The sequence below is a fragment of the Elephantulus edwardii genome, unplaced genomic scaffold, assembly GCF_000299155.1.
Source record: "Elephantulus edwardii isolate Elephantulus edwardi_28Jun2011 unplaced genomic scaffold, EleEdw1.0 scaffold00097, whole genome shotgun sequence".
Classification (NCBI taxonomy): domain Eukaryota; kingdom Metazoa; phylum Chordata; class Mammalia; order Macroscelidea; family Macroscelididae; genus Elephantulus; species Elephantulus edwardii.
The window spans coordinates 10866257-10885788 of record NW_006399847.1 but is presented as its reverse complement, the minus strand read 5'-3'; the positions used below and the strand labels follow the sequence as shown (position 1 = coordinate 10885788).

General features: G+C 39.9%; 1 protein-coding gene across 2 annotated transcripts in view; it reads right to left on the bottom strand.

Annotated features, from left to right (window-relative positions):
* PTPRM (protein tyrosine phosphatase, receptor type, M) overlaps window positions 1-19532 on the bottom strand; it is a 921068-nt gene that overhangs the window by 469146 nt on the left and 432390 nt on the right. For both annotated transcript variants that reach the window (XM_006891412.1, XM_006891411.1), the window contains exon 8: window positions 18380-18489. In XM_006891412.1, coding sequence (XP_006891474.1) covers window positions 18380-18489 — 110 coding nt within the window. The remainder of the gene's footprint in view (window positions 1-18379; window positions 18490-19532) is intronic.

Genomic DNA, 19532 nt, shown 5'->3' with positions numbered 1-19532 from the left:
TGTATCAGACGCACCTTAGTCTCCAGAAAGACACCATTGCTCTTCAGTACTTTGGAGAGGTCCCTAACAGCAGACTTTCCCATGGTAATACGTCCTTTAATTTCTTGGCTACTGGTGCCGAGAGTGTTGACTGTGGAGTCAAACAAACTAAAGCTGTGAACAATCTCAATCTCTTCACCATCCATCCTGATGCTGCCAATTGGCCCAATGGTGAGAATCTTTGTCTTCTTGACATTGGGCCTCAATCCATATTGGAGGCTGCAGTCCTTGACCCTCTAAAGCAAGCGCTTCAAGTCCTCCTCAGTTTCAGCAAGCAGAGTTGTGTCATCTGTATATTGCAGATTGATATATCTTCCACCAATCTTGACGCCACATTCCTCCTCGTAGAGCTCAGCCTCCCGGATAATCTGTTCTGCATACAGGTTGAAAAGGTACGGAGACAGGACACATCCCTGGCATATGCCCTTCCCAATTTTGAACCATGCAGTGTTTCCTTGCTCTGTTCTGACAACTGCCTCTTAGTCCAAGTATAAGTTTCTCATTAGCATGATCAAGTGTTCTGGGATTCCCATTCTTCTTAGAGCAAGCCACAGTTTGTTATGATCCACACAGTCAAATGCCTTTGCATAGTCAATGAAGCACAGATAGACAGTCCTCTGGTATTCTCTGCTTTCAGCTAAGATCCATCTAACATTAGCTACAATATCCCTAGTACCAGGACCCCTTCTAAACCCAGCCTGGACCTCTGGCAGTTTTCTGCTGATGTGTTGTTTCAGTCATTTTTAGAATTACAAAGTTTATTTATCCCTTACTTGACCCATTCAGATAATTTTCACAAGCACCTTCATGGGTCAAGTACTCCATTCTGAGCTGGAGGGCACATGAGGAAATTAAAATATTGAATCTACCTTGAGGAGCTGAAGGCATACCAATTCACATATTTCAACAAACAGACACTTGCCTGGATGTGCTCACTAAGTTGTGCCAAGAAATCTGGAGAAAAGCTAGCTGGCCCACTGACTGGAAAAGATCGATATTTGTTCCCATTCCAAAGAAAGGTGACCCAAAAGAGTGTGGAAATTATCGAACAATATCATTGTGTGGAAATTATCGAACAATATCACTGATATCACATGCAAGCAAGATTCTGCTGAAAATTATACAAAAACATTTGGAACACTATGTCAACAGAGAACTGCCAGATGTGCAGGCTGGATTTAGAAGAGGTTGTGGTACTAGAGATATTATAGCTAATGTCAGATGGACCTTAGCAGAAAGCAAAGAATACCAGAAGAATGTCTATCTGTGCTTCATTGAATATGCAAAGGCTTTTGATTGTGTGGATCACAATAAGCTGTGGCTGACTCTGAGAAGAATGGGAATCCCAGAACATTTGATGGTGCTAATACGAAACTTATACTTGGACCAAGAGGCAGTTGTCAGAACAGAGCAAGGAGATACTACATGGTTCAAAATCAAGAAGGGGGTCCGTCAGGGATGTATTCTGTCTCCATACCTTTTCAATCTATATGCAGAACAGATCATCCGAGAAGCTGGGCTGTACGAGGAAGAATGCGGCATCAGGATTGATGGAAGAATCATCAACAACCTGCGTTATGCGGATGACAGAACCCTGCTTGCTGAAACTGAGGAGGACCTGAAGCGCTTGCTGCAGAAGATCAAGGACTACAGCCTCCTGTATGGACTGAAGCTCAATGCCAAGAAAACAAAGATTCTAACCACTGGACCAATTGGCAGCATCAGGATGGATGGTGAAGAGATTGAGATAGTTAACAGTTTTAATTTACTTGGCTCCACAGTCAACACTCTTGGTAACAGCAGCCAGGAAGTCAGGAGATGAAGTGCATTGGGAAAGTTGGCTGTGAGGGACCTCTCAAGAGTAGCAACGAAGTCAGGGTGGAGGCTAAGGTGCGCCTCATCCGGACTATAGTCTTTGCAATTATGTGCTATGCATCAGAGAGTTGGACAGTGAATAGGGTTGATAGAAGGAGGATTGATGCCTTTGAGCTATGGTGCTGGAGACGAGTGTTGAATATACCATGGACTGCTAGGAGAACAAACAAGTTTGTCCTGGAGAGGGTAAAGCCAGAGTGTTCCCTGGAGTCAAGGATTCTGAAGCTTTATCTGACATATTTTGGGCATGTTTAAAGGAGGGACTGGTCCTTGGAGAGAGACATCATGTTAGCAGAGTGGAAGGGCGGCGAGGGAGAGGAAGACCTTTGATGAGATGGATCGATTCTGTGACTGGAGCGGTGGAAATAAGTGCGTTTGAGATGGCTAGGTTGGCACAGGATAGAAAAGCATTTAGGGTCGCTATGAGTCGCAAGCAACTCGATGGCACATAACAACAACTACAAAACCTTGAAAGAGCTAACAATCTTACAGTGAAGATAAAGTTGTGTACACCTAGTCCACTTAGAGATGTGGTAAATTTTCAATGACCAGGTTATTTCATGCAAAAAAACAAAGAATGATCACAGCAGATCACAAAATGAAAGATGATTATATCAAGTGGCACCATTACACAGCTGAACAATTTCATCATAACACAACTGCTTAATTTTTTTTATAGCTGTATATAAGGGAATTACGCTTTGGAGCTCACTTGACAGGTTCTTACAGCAACTGCCAAATTATGCCATTCCACAAACTGCCAAATTACATCACAAGATAACTGTCAAAACTCTGAGGATGAGGGTTCAGCATTGCTGCCCTATACTACAGATGCTCAAATCTAGCCTTCCTTCAGCCTCACTTCTCAGTGCTCATTACTGTCAGATGTATATATAAACGTAATCAGAGTCTAGATTTTTACTAATTTGGTAAATGAAAAATATCAGATAATGATGGTGGTTGATAAATGGTGCAGGTATAAATAAAACAAGGCCAAAGATAGGGTAAAATATGCACAGGTTTTTTAAGCCTTGAGTTGCAATACCTAAAGATATTATACACAGAATATTGAATGACCCAAGAAGCATCTAAAGAAGATGGATGGAATACTACACAGCACTCACAAACAACAATTTTGAAAATTACTACCTAACTTGAAAGAGACTGGATGGTGAGCATTGAAGCTGAGTGAAATAACTCAGTCTTACAAGGACAGATACTACATAAGAACATTATTATAAAAAGAGAAGGATAACTAGTAAAACATGTGTGGGGACCAACGGTGGAATGGATGGGGACAAATCACAGGGTCATATTTTTGATGAGTAGAGAGTGGGGGTAAAGGGAATTGGAATGATCTAGTGGGGATCAGAAAGAACCAGGTAATGGTGGGCACAGTCCAATGGTGATTAATATGATAAAACAAAATGTATATGAATGATTATAGGAAAATATTGTTAATGAAGGAAAGTTGAAATACACACACACACAAGCCACTATGTACGCGAAAGAAAAAAAAATAATGTACGTGAATAATTATATGAATCCCAATAAAAAAAAGAGCATTATGTTAGAAAAAAAAAAAGATGGAAGGATTACACAAAGTCACTGTACCAAAAAGAACTGGATGACACAGAAGAAGAATCTCATGAAACAACATACAGTAAAGGGACAAGAGTGATGAAGGAAGAAGTTCAAGCTGCTCTAAAGGAATTGGAAAAAAACCCCCAACAAGGCCCAAAGAATTTATGGAATAGCAACTGACATATTTCAACAAACAGATACTGCCCTGGACATGCTCATCAGGTTGTACCCAGAAATGTAGAGGAAAATTACCCAGCCAACTGACTAGAAGAGAACCATACTTACTCCCTTTCCAAAAAAAGTGATCCTAAAGAGTGGAAATTATAAAATAATATCACTTATAGAACATACAGGCAAAATCTTACTGAGGATTATCCAAAACCAACTGGGACAGTACTGACAGAGAACTACTGGAATTACAAAGTGAGTTTAGAAGAGACCGTGGCACTAGGGATATATAGCCAATATCAGATGGCTCCTAGATGAAAGCAAAGAGTACTAGAGGAATGGCTATCTGTATTTCCTTGACTATGCAAAGGTCTTTCTTTGACTGTGTGGATCACAGGAAATTGTGGCTAACCTGGAGAAGAATGGGGATCCTAGAACACTTGCTTTTGCTCATTAGAAACCAGAAAGCAGTCATCAGAACAGAGCAAGGAAACACTGCAAAATCAGTGTGGAATAGTTAATTTAGGAGGCTAGACCTTATGATGAAGAATATGGCATCAGGACCAGAGGAAGATTAATAAAAAAAACCTGTGTTATGTAGATGACACAACCTTGCTTGCCAAAACTAAAAAGGCTCTGAAAAGGATAGTAGTCTTCAGTATGGATTGAAGCTCAATATCAAGAAGACAGAGATTCTCACCACTGGTCCAACTGGCAGCATCATGATAGATGGAGAAGAGATTGAGATTGTTAGCAATTTCATCTTGCTTGATTCCACAGTCAGCACTTCTGGCACCAATAGTCAGGAAATCAAAAGACAAACTGCATTGGGAAATCTGCTGTCAGGGACCTCTGCAGAGTGCTGAAGAGCAAAGATGTCTAGAGATTAAAGTGCATCTGATCCTGGGCATGGCCTTCACAATTACTTGCTATGCATCAGTGAGCTGGACAATGAATAAGAATGACAAGACAAGAAGAACAGGTCTGTTCTAGAGAGGGTGAAACCAAGTTGATCTTTGGAGGCAAGGATTCTGAAACTCTATCTCACATACTTTTGGCATGTGGCCAGGAGGGACCAGTACTTGGAGAAGGGTATCCTCCATGAAAGGGACTGACACACAGCCTTTCTCCATGAAGACAGTGTAGGATCAGACGTTTCACTCTTTGTTGTATGTAAAATCACCAGGGGTGAAATCCAATGAAGCGAACACCACCACACTCCTAATTTAATGTAGATAAAACTTAACTGTTTACTAGATCAACCAGGTCACCTTACCATTTTCTCTTTCTGGCTAAAATTCTCTGATCTCCAGTTAATTTTTTATCCCTGCAGTCCTGGTATGCTGTGCTTAGTCCTTCACTGGTTCCTGCAATTCTTCCCGAACATTTTTCTGTAAATGTCCCTTCCTTTTGACTCTCTTTTGCCACCATTCTGCTTGTCTTTCAAAGTCATCAAGCTATTATTTCTTTCTTAACTTTTCCTCTTTTCTCTAATCAAAATTACCAACGAATTGTAATTTGTTTTATTATTTTACTTACTGAGTGGTTTCAATTCATTCATAGCTGATCATCCAGTGGATTTCCAAGACTCAACTACAAGAGAGGAAATCGTCCACCTTCCTCATGGAATGACTGGTGGATTTGAACAAACGAGTGTGAGATGCTCAATTCTTTACAGATTATGCCACCAGATATCTGTTGCGTTGTTACTTACTAATGAGTTAGAACCAATACCAGTTGACCCTTCAGTGGGTTTTCAGAGGCAGTAAATCTCATGGCAGGAGAATGTCCACCTTTTTCTTGTCATGAAGCTGGTGGATTTGAACCTGTGGGCTTGTGGGTTAGCAGCACAATTCCTTATCACTAAGCCACCAGAGCTCCAGGGAGATATAAATTAACACAGAACAAGGTCAAACATCTTAGCTTTGTGCTTAAAATTTGTTTTCATTATCTTCTCTAAATCGACTTCTGATCCTTACCTCTGGTCCAGTCAGGGAAAATAGATTCACTGTCCTCATAAACACAAATGGATTTTCCTGACATGATGCTTGCTCACAAATTTTCACCAGCTGGGCACCTGACTGATCTCTTTCCCTTCTCCATTTAGTTTGATTAATTAAATGAAAATTATTATCGAATACTAACACTAATGGGCCTGTCATTAGATAGATTTGAGTTTGGATTGGGTTACGGTGGAAGTGGGGAGACACACAAGTATGGACTGTTATGCCGTAAGGTGCCTTCGAGTTGAGTATGACTCATAGTGATGTTATGAACAGCATATCTGAACCCCATCCTGTCCTGTGCCATCTTTACATTTCCTGACAAGCCAGAGCCCATTGTGGCAGTCACCACGTCAATCCACCTCATTCAGAGTCGTCTTCTCCTGTGCCGACCAAGCATCATGTCCCTCTCCAAGAAACAGCCCCTCTGAGCAACATGCCCAAAGTATGTGAGGAAAAGCCTCATCATCTTTGCCTCCAAAGAGCACTCCGGCTACAACTTCTCCAGGACATATTTATTTGTTGTTTTATGGTGCATTTTTTTGTTGTTGGGTTTTCCCCCCGCTTTTTGCTGTCTATGAGATTTTTAGTGCTCTTCTCCAACACCAGTCAGAGGCATTGATTCTTATTCTGTCATCCCAATTTACTGTCCAGCTCTCAGATGCATACCAATTAATCAGAAAAACCATGGCCTGAATCAGATGCATCGTAGTCCTCAAACTGACATCATGACTCCTCAGTAATTTGCAGAGGCCCATAATTGCAGACTTTCCAAATGCAATACGTCTCCTATTTTCAGACTACTGGTACCAAGAGTGTTAATTGTGGATCCAAGTGAGATGAAGTTGTTGACAGTTTCAATTTCTTCTCTGTATACCATGATGTTGCTTTATCTGTACAGTGGTATGAATCTCTGTTTTCTTGACATTGAGATGCATTCTATATTGAAGGCTACATTCCTTGATCTTCGGCAGCAAAAGCTTTAAGTCCTCCAAAATTTCAGCAAGCAAGTTTGTGTCATCTGCATAACACAGGTTATTGACAGTCTCACTCTGATCCTAACACCACGTTCCTCTTTACAGAGTCCAACTTTTTGAATAATTGGTCCATCATACAGATTGAATAGGCATGGAGAGAGAATACAAGCCTAACACATTGTTCCCTTCCTAATTTTATACCATGCAGTGTTTCCCTATTCTGTTCACACAATAGCCAGTCCAGGTATAAGTTTCACATGAGCAGAATTAAGTGCTCTGAGACTCTCATTCTTCTCAATATTAGCCACACAGTCAAATGTCTTTGCACAGTCAATAAAGCATAAATAGACATTCTTCTTTAATGTCTTTATTGCTTTAATAAAGCATAAATAGACATTCTCTACTTTCAGCCAGGATTCATCTGACATCAGCAATAATACCCCTTGTGCCACGGCCTCTTCTAAATCCCGTTTGAACTCCTGGAAGTTTCCTATCTATGTACTAGCCATTTTCAAATGATGTTCAGCAGTATTTTGCTTGCATGTGATATTAATGATATTTTTTCCTGTAGTTTCCACATTCTGTTTGATCATTATTCTTGGGAATGGGAACAAACAAAGACCTTTTCCAATCCACTGGTCAGACATCTGTCCTCCAAGTTTCCTGGCATACACCAGCGAGTGCATCTAAGGATGCATCTGTTAATTGAAACAAGGCAATTGGTATCACATCAATTGCAGGAGTCTTACTTTTTGCCAATGCTTTCAATGCAGCTTCTGCTTCCTCCTTCATTACCAGTGCCGCCTGCTCATATGGTATGTCCTGAAATTTTTCAGTGTGAAACAGCTGTTTTTGGTATAGTAATTCTGTGTATTCCTTCCATTTTCTTTTGATGCTTTCTGTGTCACTCAGTAAACTGCCCATAGAATTTTCAATATTGCAACTAGAGGTTTAAATTTGTTTTTCAGTTCTCTAAGCTTGAGAAATGCAGAGCCATTCTTTTTTATCTCCAATTTCAGCTCTCTACACATTCGAGTATTACTTTGTATTCTTCAGCTGCCCTTCAAAATCTTCTGTTTAGCTCTTTTAATTTGTCATGTTTCCCCTTTATTTTGGCTTCTTCATTTTCTAGTGCAATTTTCAAAGTATCTTCTGACATTAATTCTTTCTCCTGTCTTTGCTTTTGGTTTCTTTATGAATGATGTCCTTGATATCATCCCACAATATATCTGGCCTTTGATCATTTGGAATTTAATGCCTCAAACCTAGTCCTAAGATGATCTTGAAATTCAGATGGAATAGATTCCAGATCATATATTGGTTCTTACTAACTTATTTCCATTTTCTTCAGCCTCAATTTGAAGTTGTGCATCAGTTATTGATGGGCTGACCCACAGATCACCCCTGGCCTAGTTTTCACTGCCAATATTTTCTTAGAGAGTGTGAAAGCACATTGCTCCTTGTTGTTGTTGTTGTTATGTGCCGTTGAGTCGTATGCGATTCATAGTGACCCTCTGCACAACAGCCCTAAACCCTGCTCTATCCTGTGCCAATCGCACTGCCTCTGACACACCCATCCCGATTACCCCAGTCATTGAATCAATCCATCTCATAGAGGGTCTTCCACTCCTGCACTGTCCCTCCACCCTCCCAAGCATGATGTCCCTCTCCAAGGACCAGTCCCTCCTGAAAACATGTCCAAAGTATGTCAGACGAAGCCCCAGAATCCTTGCCTCCAAGGAGTAGCTTGGTTTAATCCTCTCCAAGATGAATCCGTTGGTTTTCCTGGCAGTCCATGGTACATTCAGTACCACAACTCAAAAGCATCCACTCTCCTTCTGTCCTTCCTCGTCATTGTCCAGCTCTCTGATGCATAACAAGTGATTGCAAAGACCATGGCCTGTATCAGGCACACCTTAGTCTCCAGAGAGACACCGTTGCTCCTGAGCACTTTAGAGACGTCCCTAACAACAGACTTTCCCATCGTGATACACTTTTTGATTTCCTGACTGCTGGTGCCAAGAGTGTTGACTGTGTAACCAAGCAAACTGAAGCGGTGAACAATCTCAATCTCTTCGCCATCCATCCTGATGCTGCCAATTGGTCTACTGGTGAGAATCTTTGTCTTCTTGACATTGAGTCTCAGTCCATACTGAAAGCTGCAGTCCTTGACCCTTCGCAGCAAGTGCACGAGGTCCTTCTAGTTTCAGCAAGCAGGGTTGTGTCATCTGCATAATGCAGATTGTTAATAGATCTTCCACCAATCCTGATGCCACAATTCTCCTCATAGAGCCCAGCCTCTCAGATATTCTGCTTTGCATACATGTTGAAAAGGTATGGAGAAAGGATGCACCTCTGGCGTACACACTTCCCTATTTTGAACCACGCAGTGTTACCCTGCTCTGTTCTGCCTACTGCTTCTTGGTCCAAGTATAGGTTTCGCACTAGCACAATTAAATGTTCTGGGATTCCCATTCTTCTCAGAGTCAGCCAAAGTTTGTTATGATCCACACAGTCAAATGCCTTTGCATAATCAGTGAAACACAGATAGACATTCTTCTGGTATTCCCTGCTTTCAGCTAAGATCCATCTAACATTAGCAACAATATCCCTACTACCACGACCCCTTCTAAACCCAGCCTGGACTTCCGACAATTCTCTGCTGATGTGCTGTTCTAATCGTTTTTGGATAATCTTCAGTAGAATCTTGCTTGCATATGAAATCAATCACTGTTATGTAGTTTCCACACTCAGTTGGGTCAACTTTCTTTGGAATGGGAACAAATATAGATCTCTTCCAGTCAGTTGGCCAAGTGGTTGTTCTCCAGATTTCTTGGCACAACTTGGTGAGCACATCCAGGGCAACATCAGTTATCTAAAATACTTCAATTGGTATACCATCTATTCCTGGGGCCTTATTTTTTGCTATTTCCTTCAAAGCAGCTTGAACTTCTTCATTCCTCACCACAGGCTCTTGCTCATATGTTATTTCATTAAATTTTTCTGTATCTGCCAATTCCTTTCTATATAATGACTCAGTATATTCCTTCCATCTTCTTTTAATACTTCCTGGATCATTTAATATTCTGCCCAAAGCATCCTTGATTAGAGCAACTCCAGGTTTGAATTTGTTCTTCAGTTCCTTGAGCTTAAGAAATGCTGAGCGAGTCCGGCCCTTTTGATTGTCTGACTCTAGCTCTTCACACATTTCATTGTAGTATTTTGCTTTATCATTTCGAGCTGCCTTTTGGAATCTTCTGTTCAGCTCTTTAATATCTTGAATTCTTCCTTATGCTTTAGATTGTCTACGCTCCAGTGCAATCTTCAGAGTCTCTTCTGACATCCATTTTGGTCTTTTCTTCCTCTTCTGTCTTTGTAATGACTGTTTGCAGTCTTCCTGGATGATACCTTTGACATCCTCCCACAACTCATCTGGTCTTCGTTCATTAGTGTTCAAGGCCTCAATCCTGTTCCTGAGATGATGCTGAAATTCAGGTGGTATGAAATCAAAGTCATATTTTGGCTCCTTAGACGGTAATATTTTGAAGCTCCATCTCCCATACTTTTGGCATATTTCTAGGAGGGATCACTCCTTGGTGAAGGACATCATAGTTGGAAGGGTATAGGGACAGTGCAAGAGGGGAAGACTCTGGATGGATGGATTGACGCAATAACTGAGATAATGGGGTAGGTGTGTCAGGGGCAGTGAGAGTGGCTCAGGATAAAGCAGGGTTCAGAGCTGTTGTGCAGTGTCGCTAAGATTGCAGACAATTTAATGACACATAACAGCAACAATAACAACTAACATCTAAGATCACTTAGATGTTCCTGTAACAAACGTCTCCAGCTGTGGGGAATGGAGGTCATAGAAGAGGGATATGAAGCATTACGTGAGGCCAGTACCTAGTGTTGTGATAGAGGTGAGAAGGTGGTGTGGACTGATTGAAGAGAGAAACAGTAACGACAGCTGGTGCAATTTGAAGTCATATTGGAAAAAACTTGGTGTTGTACTGTATGTGGAGAAAAGGAAAACAGATGAACCAAGGGCAGAGTCTATGCTTGCTTTTTTGGCTAGAGAAAAAAAAATAGCTCCAATAGCTGAAATGAGATATTCTGAATGAAAGAGAAGATATTAAAAATTCAACTGTGGACATATCAACCTTGAGATACTTCTAACAACTAAGTTGAGGGAGTATATATGAGTTAAATCTGGAATTTGAGAAAAGATTGGAAGAAAATACAGATTTAAATGACTAGCACTGGATGAATATTGTGGCTTCAGGAAAGGATGAAATCACTCAGAAAGAGTGTTGTGACAACAGAAAGTGGTTTGGTACCAACTCCTGAGTAGCATGGATATTAAATAACAGAGACAAAGTTAGCAAAACAGCCAGGAAAACAAGGGGGAAACAATATAGAGCTGTCACACAAACAAAAGAGAAAGAGAAAGACAACATTTTAAGAATAAAATCATTTAAAAGGTGTTACTGAGAGAGGTTGTAAGATTAGGAGAAAAATATACTGCCCCATCTATTATGTATCTGAAATGTGGACAATTGATATGGATGACAGAGGAATTAGTGGCTTTGAGTTGGGTGTTAAAATACTGGATAGTCCATGGACTGTCAAAAGAACAAGTAAGTCTCTCCTGGAGAGACTTAAGAACAATCAGGGTGCTCCTTAGAGGCAAAGATGGTGACACGTCTAGTCCTTGGAAATAAACCTCTGTCTGGGAAAGTTAGAGGCTCAGAGAAAGAGAGTAAGATCTTCAATAAGCTGATTGGTCTTGAGCATATGTTTAGATGATGGGGATAGCGTATAATATGACATGATTCAGATCAGTTGTCCCTAGGGTTTCTAGGAGTTTTTAACTCTACGGCACCTCACAATACAATCTTTTAAGACAAAGTTCAAATTGTGTTACAAAATCTGGTAAACAGTCACTAGATCTGCTGATTGCCTTCTTGACACTATCCTTACAAATTAATTGGGTGTTAAGTTATACAGAATACTGTGAAATCATGACTTTAACATCTCATAGAAATTGGTATGTTTCATGTAGTTTCATTTTCTGAGTAGTGATATCTTACTCTCTATTCAGATCCTACTATGATTAAATGTGGATAGTCAGTAGTAAAGCCCAGATTGGAAGTCAGTGACAGTGGTTGTGGATAGCCCAGATTGGAAGTCAGTTGAAAGGAAGAAAAATAACGGCAAATATCCTTTCATAATTGGAACATGCAATGTAGATAGCTTGAATGTTGGAGAACTAGAAATTGTAAAAAGTGAAACAGAATGCACAAATATTGATATACTCGTTCTAATGCGAAACTTATACTTGGACCAGGAGGCAGTCGTCAGAAAAGAGCAAGGGAACACTGCACGGTTCAAAATTGGTAAGGGCGTACGCCAGGGATGCATCCTATCTCCATACCTTTTCAACCTATATGCAGAACAGATTATCCGGGAGGCTGGGCTCTATGAGGAGAAATGTGGGGTCAAGATTGGTGGATGATTTATCAACAACCTGCGTTATGCGGATGACACAACCCTGCTTGCTGAAATTGAGGAGAACCTGAAGCGCCTGCTGCAGAGTGTCAAGGACTGCAGCCTACAATATGGATTGAGGCTCAATGTCAAGAAGACAAAGATTCTCACCACTGGACCAATTGGCAGCATCAGGATGGATGGTGAAGAGATTGAGATTGTACACAGCTTTAGTTTGCTTGGCTCCATAGTCAACAGTTTTGGCACCAGCAGCCAGGAAATTAAAAGGCGCATTGTCATGGGAAAGTCTGCTGTTAGGGACCTCTCCAAAGTGCTGAAGAGCAGTGGTGTCTCTCTGGAGACTAAGGTGCGTCTGATACAGGCCATGGTCTTCGCAATCACCTGTTATTCATCAGAGAGTTGGACAATGACCAAGGAGGATAGAAGGAGAATTGATGCCTTTGAGCTGTGGTGCTGGAGAAGAGTATTGAGAATACCATGGACTGCTAGGAAAACAAACAGATTTGTCCTGGAGAGGGTTAAACCTGGTGGCTCCTTGGAGGCAAGGATTCTGAGGCTCCGTCTAACATACTTTGGACATGTTGTGAGGAGAGACCGGTCCTTAGAGAGGGACATCATGCTTGGGAGGGTGGAGGGACGTCGCAGGAGAGGAAGGCCCTCTATGAGGTAGATTGATTCAGTGACTGGGTTAATTGGGATGGGAGTGTCAGAGACAGTACGATTGGCACAGGACAGAGCGGAGTTTAGGGCTGTTGTACATAGGGTCGCTATGAGTCACAGGCGACTCGACGGCACATAACAACACAACAGTGTATCAATATTCTTATCTTCTATTTCACTTTTATGCAGATGACACAACCCTGCTTGCTGAAACTGAGGAGGACCTGAAGCACTTGCTGCAGAGGGTCAAGGACTGCAGCCTTCAATATGGATTGAAGCTCAACATCAAGAAAACAAAGATTCTCACCACTGAGTCAGTTGGAAGCATAATGATAGATTGTGAAGAGATTGATACTGTTGACAGCTTCAGTTTGTTGGACTCTACAATCAACACTCTTGGCACCAGCATCCAGGAAATTAAAAAGACGAATTGCAACGGGAAAGTCTGGTGCCAGAGACCTCTCCAAAGTACTGAAGAGCAATGATGTCATTCTGGAGTCTAAGGTACACCTGATCCAGGCTATGGTCTTTGCAAATACTTGCTATGCATCAGAAAGCTAGACAATGACTAGGGATGATAGAAGGAGAACTGACGCCTTTGAGCTGTGGTGCTGGAGAAGAATGCTGAATATACCATGGACTGCTAGGACAAACAAGTTCATCCTGGAGAGGGTGAATCCAGGCTGCTCCTTGAAAGCAAGGATTCTGATGCTTCATCTGACATACTCTGGACATGTTCCAAGGCGGGATTAGTCCTGGGAGTGGGACGTCATGTTTAGAGGGTAGAGGACAGTGCAGGCGAGGAAGATCCTCAATGAGATGGATTGATTGAGTGACTGGGGTAATGGGGGTAACTGTATCAGAGACAATAAGATTGGCACAGGATATAGTAGGGTTTAGGGTTATTGTACACAGAGTCACTACGGGTCACAGGCAACTGAATGGCACATAACAACAAGTCATAAGTGAGATGAGATGGACTAGATTTGACCACTTTGAATCAGATGGTATATCATTCTAGGAATGAAAAACAAAAGAATTGAGTTGCATTCATAGTTAAGAAGTTAATTTCAAGTTCTATTCTGAAATATAATGTTGTGATAGGATACATATGCACACAAGGAAGATCCGTTGAAACCACTATTATTCAAATATATGCTCCTACATCAAGAACCAAAGAGGAAGAAATCGAAAAATTTTACCCAATCTCACGGTCCAAAATTGACTGAGCATGCAATTAAGATGCATTAATGTTAACTAATGAATTCAATGCAAAAGGTGGATATGATGAAGAAAGAATAGTAGTTGGAAAATATGTGCTTGGTGAAAAAAATGAGACTGGAAATTAAATAGCTCAATTTTGTATTTTCATTGATTTATTCATTGCAAATATTTTTTTGAAAAGACACAAAAGGCAATTTTATACATGTTCCTCACCTGATGAACTGCATAGAAAGCAGACTGACTACATTTGTGGAAGGAATTAGAAGCAGTAGCTCAATGCCAGCAGTCAAAATTAGGCCAGGGGCAAACTGGGTGTCAGATATTCAATTTTTCATGCACAAGTTCAAACTGAGGCTGAAGAAAAGGAAAACAAGTTCAAGAGAATCAAAATATGATCCTGAATCTATTCCAACTGAATTTAAAAATTATGTTAAGAATACATTTGAAGCATTGAACATCAGTTATTGAAGACCAGATAAACTGTGGGATGATACTTAAGGATATAATCCATGAAGAAAGTGGAGTCATTCTGAAAACTGCATTAGAGCATCAGGAATCCAAAACAAAGGGAAAACATGTCATAGTAAAAGAACAGAAGATTTCAAAGTGCAACTTGAGAAAACAAAGCAAAATATTGTAAGGGAATGAACAGAGGGGTGGATTTGGAGAATTAAAAGGAGGGAAGAACTCTCCATTTCTCAAGCTGAAAGAACTGAAAAATAAATTTAAGCCTTGAGTGTCAATATTGAAAGATGCTACGGGCAGTATACTGAATGACCCAGAAAGCATCAAAAGAAATGGAGTGTATACATAGAATTACTGTACCAGAAAGGACTGACTGACACTGAAACATTTCTGGATGTACCAGATGAGCAGGAGCCAATGGTAATGAAAGAGGAAATGGAAGCTGAGCTGAGGCACTGAACAAAAAATAAGGCCCTAGGAATCGATGGGATACTAATTGCCTTGTTTCAATTAATAGATGCTGCCTTGGAAGCACTTATCAGTCTATGTTAAGAAATTTGGAGGACAGTTGTCTGTTAAATGGATTGGAAGAGGTCCATAATTGTCCTCATTCCCAAGAAAGGTGATCTAGGTGGACTGACACAGTGACTGTCTCAATGGGCAATAAATAATGCATCAGGAAGTGTGAGGATGGCACAGGACAGGATAGGGTTCAACTGGACAGCACCTAAGAAAAACGACTGTCATTAGTAACTATTTGGTGTCTTTTGCCCCCTTTACCAGACTCCTGGGGTGGAAGTCTGTGTGCATACCCACATCTCCACATCCACACTCACACTCTGGTATGTGCAAAGCTTTATGAAAGAACTCGCTAGCCTGTAGGACTGCCTGGTTTGCACTTGCTAATAATTGTGTAGCTGAAGGATGAGCTAGATTAGAGGTATGTTTCTTTGACAGTTTGGTAAAAAAGGCAGTCTCTCGCTTTCCCATAAAAAAGTGATATAACAGTTTCAAGACTGCATCTTTCAAAGGCAGAAAGCTTGTGTGACCCAGGGAAGTGAGGCAGTCTGTGGGTTTCACTGCACAAAGTTAGTGACCTGATTTCTTACTGCCATTGAGTGGAACCCACACAAAGCTGACTTTTCAAAGGGTTTCCAAGGTTGTCAACTGAGAGAGGATACATGGCCTATCCTTCTACTGCAGAACTGCTGGGGGTGTGAACCACCAGAGAGCTTCCTCGATGGAGATTAGGGACATGTATGGACAAAGTCAAAGACTAAAACCAAAAGATGTTTTTATGTCACAAAATGCCACAACTCCTGGTGGGGCACTGTCAGAATCTTTCAATTATTGATACTTTGGAATATCATCAATAAGAAGTAAAGAGAAATTTATAAAAATATGAACCTATAACAAATTTATTTATGATGTTTGCAACAGTCAATCTAGTTTTTCTTATCTCCTTCAATAGGTATACAATGATGACACTTTGCCTAAATTCGTTTCAACCATCACTTCCCAGGTTTTACCTACATTTAAGAATTATTTCTTGATAGAATATACTGTTCTAAGGTTAAGGCTTTTACAGCATGCTGTCTGAACCAATAGATAGTGTCCTATCTAAGAAGGGAACAAGTCAGTCATCCATCTACTTCCACAAATCTATGCCAACCGTAGTCCCACAAGGGATGGGCTGCCACTCATCCAGGTCTGTGCTAGTAGAGTGTCCCCCTGACACTGTCTACAGCCCTTACCTGGAGGGACCTGAGAACTTCCTCACTTTTTACTCTGAAAACTCAGGGGAAAGAGAGAGGTGTATTTTGGGATCAGAAAACTGATAGTTAACCTTTTAAACTTGACTCACACATCTGAATTTTCACATTGATGCCCAGAAAAGGAACTGAGCTTCTCCCTTTGCACACATCCAATTGTAACCCCATTTTAGGACTATTTCCATGCTTCCCACTGTTCCAGCATTTAGATGGGGATCCACTGAGAGATCCTGGAGGCTGAAGTCAGCTGGAGAGATCAAGGAACTATATTTTTACATTATTATACCTAATACTTTCATAGTTAATTAACTTATTACACAAAGTTAGATAATCACTGGGATTAAAAAGACAAATCTGAGTACTATTTTCTGAGGGTTTGAGAATACCTGAACACGTGTATCTCAACTTTGGTTTCAAACACTGTATCCTTTTTTTATTAAAATTTCTTTTATTTCATTATTTTTTGTGTGTACTGTCAAATCAGATCTGACTGGTACAGGAGGAGATTGTTCCTCCTTCTCCAGCAGAGCATCTGGTGGATTTGAACCACATACCTCTGAGACTGTAGTTGCAGCTTCTTGCCACTAAGCCACCAGAGCTCGCCACACTGTATCCTTTTAAGTAAAAATTCCTGGTGTTCTTAATCTAGAATACCTAAGACTTAGACCTAAACATGATAATGGGGCCAAATATATTAACTAAAATGTAATGATAACTGAGGAAAAAATATACTAACTTGTTGATTTGATGATAAAGTTTAGCTGTATAAGCTGAGCCATGGATTTTTTTATAACACCTCTTCCTGTATACAATGAAGTAGCTAAAAACACCATCAGTAACTTAGAACTGAAATATACTTTTTCTTTTATCTTACTTCATTTTGCTTTCAATTAATTTTTTTCTTTTGCATTTAAATACCAACTATCAAAAGCTAAAGGAAAACAGCTATGAGGCCACCAGGGCTGGGGCCAGGCAGTCTACTGCTGATTACTGCTCTGACAGCTTAATCTGCTTAGTGTTTTATTGGCAGTTCTGAAAGGTATTCAAATGCAGGTTCCATATGAGGAACTACCATGAGTTTTAGAAATCTACTAACATGAAATTTTGTTGAATTTGCATTCAAATAAATGGTACCTTAACAGTGCACCTGCTTGTTTCTATGATAATAGGAAGAGGGTAATGATGCTCACACAGATGTGGTGATGACTGTCACCCTGGTACTGCTGGTGCTATTCCCCTTTAACAGTTAATCAGTGCTCTCTATAATTCAACCATATCATGTATCTCAGTAGCAAAACTGTGCCACAGAAATCTAAAGTATGTTTTGTTAATATTAACACATTAAAAGATTCTATTGTTTTGTTACTGTCAAGATAATTTTTAATGATTTTGCAAATTGTATGATCAGTGCTATTTTGTAGTTCAGGAGTAAAATATTTCCTAGCTAAGAAAGGACTTTGAGCTCTAGTAGCCTAATGGGTAAGGAGCTGCACTATCAATGCAAAGGTAAGATGTTCAAATCAATCAGCTGCTTCTCAGGAGAAAGAGGAGCAAATTCCTCTGGTGCGATTGATAGTCTCTGACAACCCAATGGAGGGTCAGCTTGAATCAGCTCCCCCCCCCACCCCACACCCGGACAACAATGAGATGGAAGTAAGGCATTATTCTGTGGTTTCTTCCTAATCAAGGTTTCAAAACACTTAGCTATTTTATATAAAAGTATATTATGCTATCATATTATCTGTTGTTTGTTGTTGGACGCTGTCTAGGCAGAACCTACTCAAAGCTGACCCTTCGGCATGTTTTCAGAGGCAGTTCAATCACAGGAGAGGAGACTGCCCATCCTTCTTCCTCTGAGCAGCTGGTGGATTTGAATCACATGCCTTTGGGATTGCAGCACAGCTTCTTACCACTAAGCTACCAGAGATCCCTTTCTAAATCATTGTAGATACATGTCTATAAATTATCCATAATAAAACCTTATTTTATACGTTTTTGTTTCCATACCTTATAAGGTTTTATTACATCATTATGTATTTATAAGAATGCATAGCCTAATTATAGTAAGAAATGATAATAAATTAACAATAAATGGATGTAGTACCTCATATAAAGTGATTACTCCATATGTTTGAGTTGGTTCTCGCCATTGAAGAAAAATCTTCTCTTCAAAGGTACTTCCTTGGATGGATTCAGTAGGAACAGCACCTGGGACTAAAAGAGGGATGAATGAGTGAATGACAAATCAGTACCTAAAAATAAAATCTTTAAAATAAATTTCTCTAGGCCTGACTATTTTTAAATTTCCATTGAGACAAAATATATTAAGAGCCTATAATTTTCTTAATTTTCTTTTTGACCCACACTTATTTATTCTCAGAAGAAAGAACCATTTAAGTACATTTTCTTTAAAGTTTAAAATAATGAGAACTCCATCATCCTTTCAAAAGGTTTTCTCTTCCTTCAAAAATAAATTTAAAAAGACTGGGATTGTAAGACTTACACTATGGCAATGTCATCATGGAAAACAATATGGCAGTATTTAATAAAACTTAAACTAAATCTATTTTTTTTTAAACTAAATCTATTATACAACAAAGACACCCAAGCATTGAGGACTCTCCTTCATAGGATTGCTATGAGTCGCCTGCGATTCAACGGCACTTAACAAGAACAAGAACAACAACAACAAAATCTATAAGAATGCTACTGCTGAAGTGTTTTCAGTATAAGTAATAGGTTTAAAACAACCCCAAAGGCTTAATAACCATCCTTTTATTAGCTGGAAGTTGATGGAGAAATTAATTTGAATAGACACAAAACAAAAGAAGGTTAACAATTCATAAAAAACAAGCCCCAAATTGGAAGACTTCATCAGAGAATTCTTAGAATTAAGAGGAAAGCTGACAACAGCTCTCCTCAAATTCTTAAAGAACACAGAAAACAATGGAATAACATAAACTCATTCTATAATCCTATGATAACTGTGATTATCAAAACCATGCAAAAAACAAATAAGAAAAAATAAAATTCTATTAGCATAGACATAAAAATTGTAGAGCGATGGCTACATGATGGAGGGGACCTAGGGGAGGGTTTGTAAAATAATGAAATAATCTTTTCTTTTACTTTTCCAAGAGAGTAATGTGTGGTGGGGGGGAGCCTTGGGAGGGGACAAATCTACAACAATCAATAAATGGAAATCCAAAGCCTCTGTAAATTTTCACTGAAATTAATAACAAATTTAAATTAAAAAA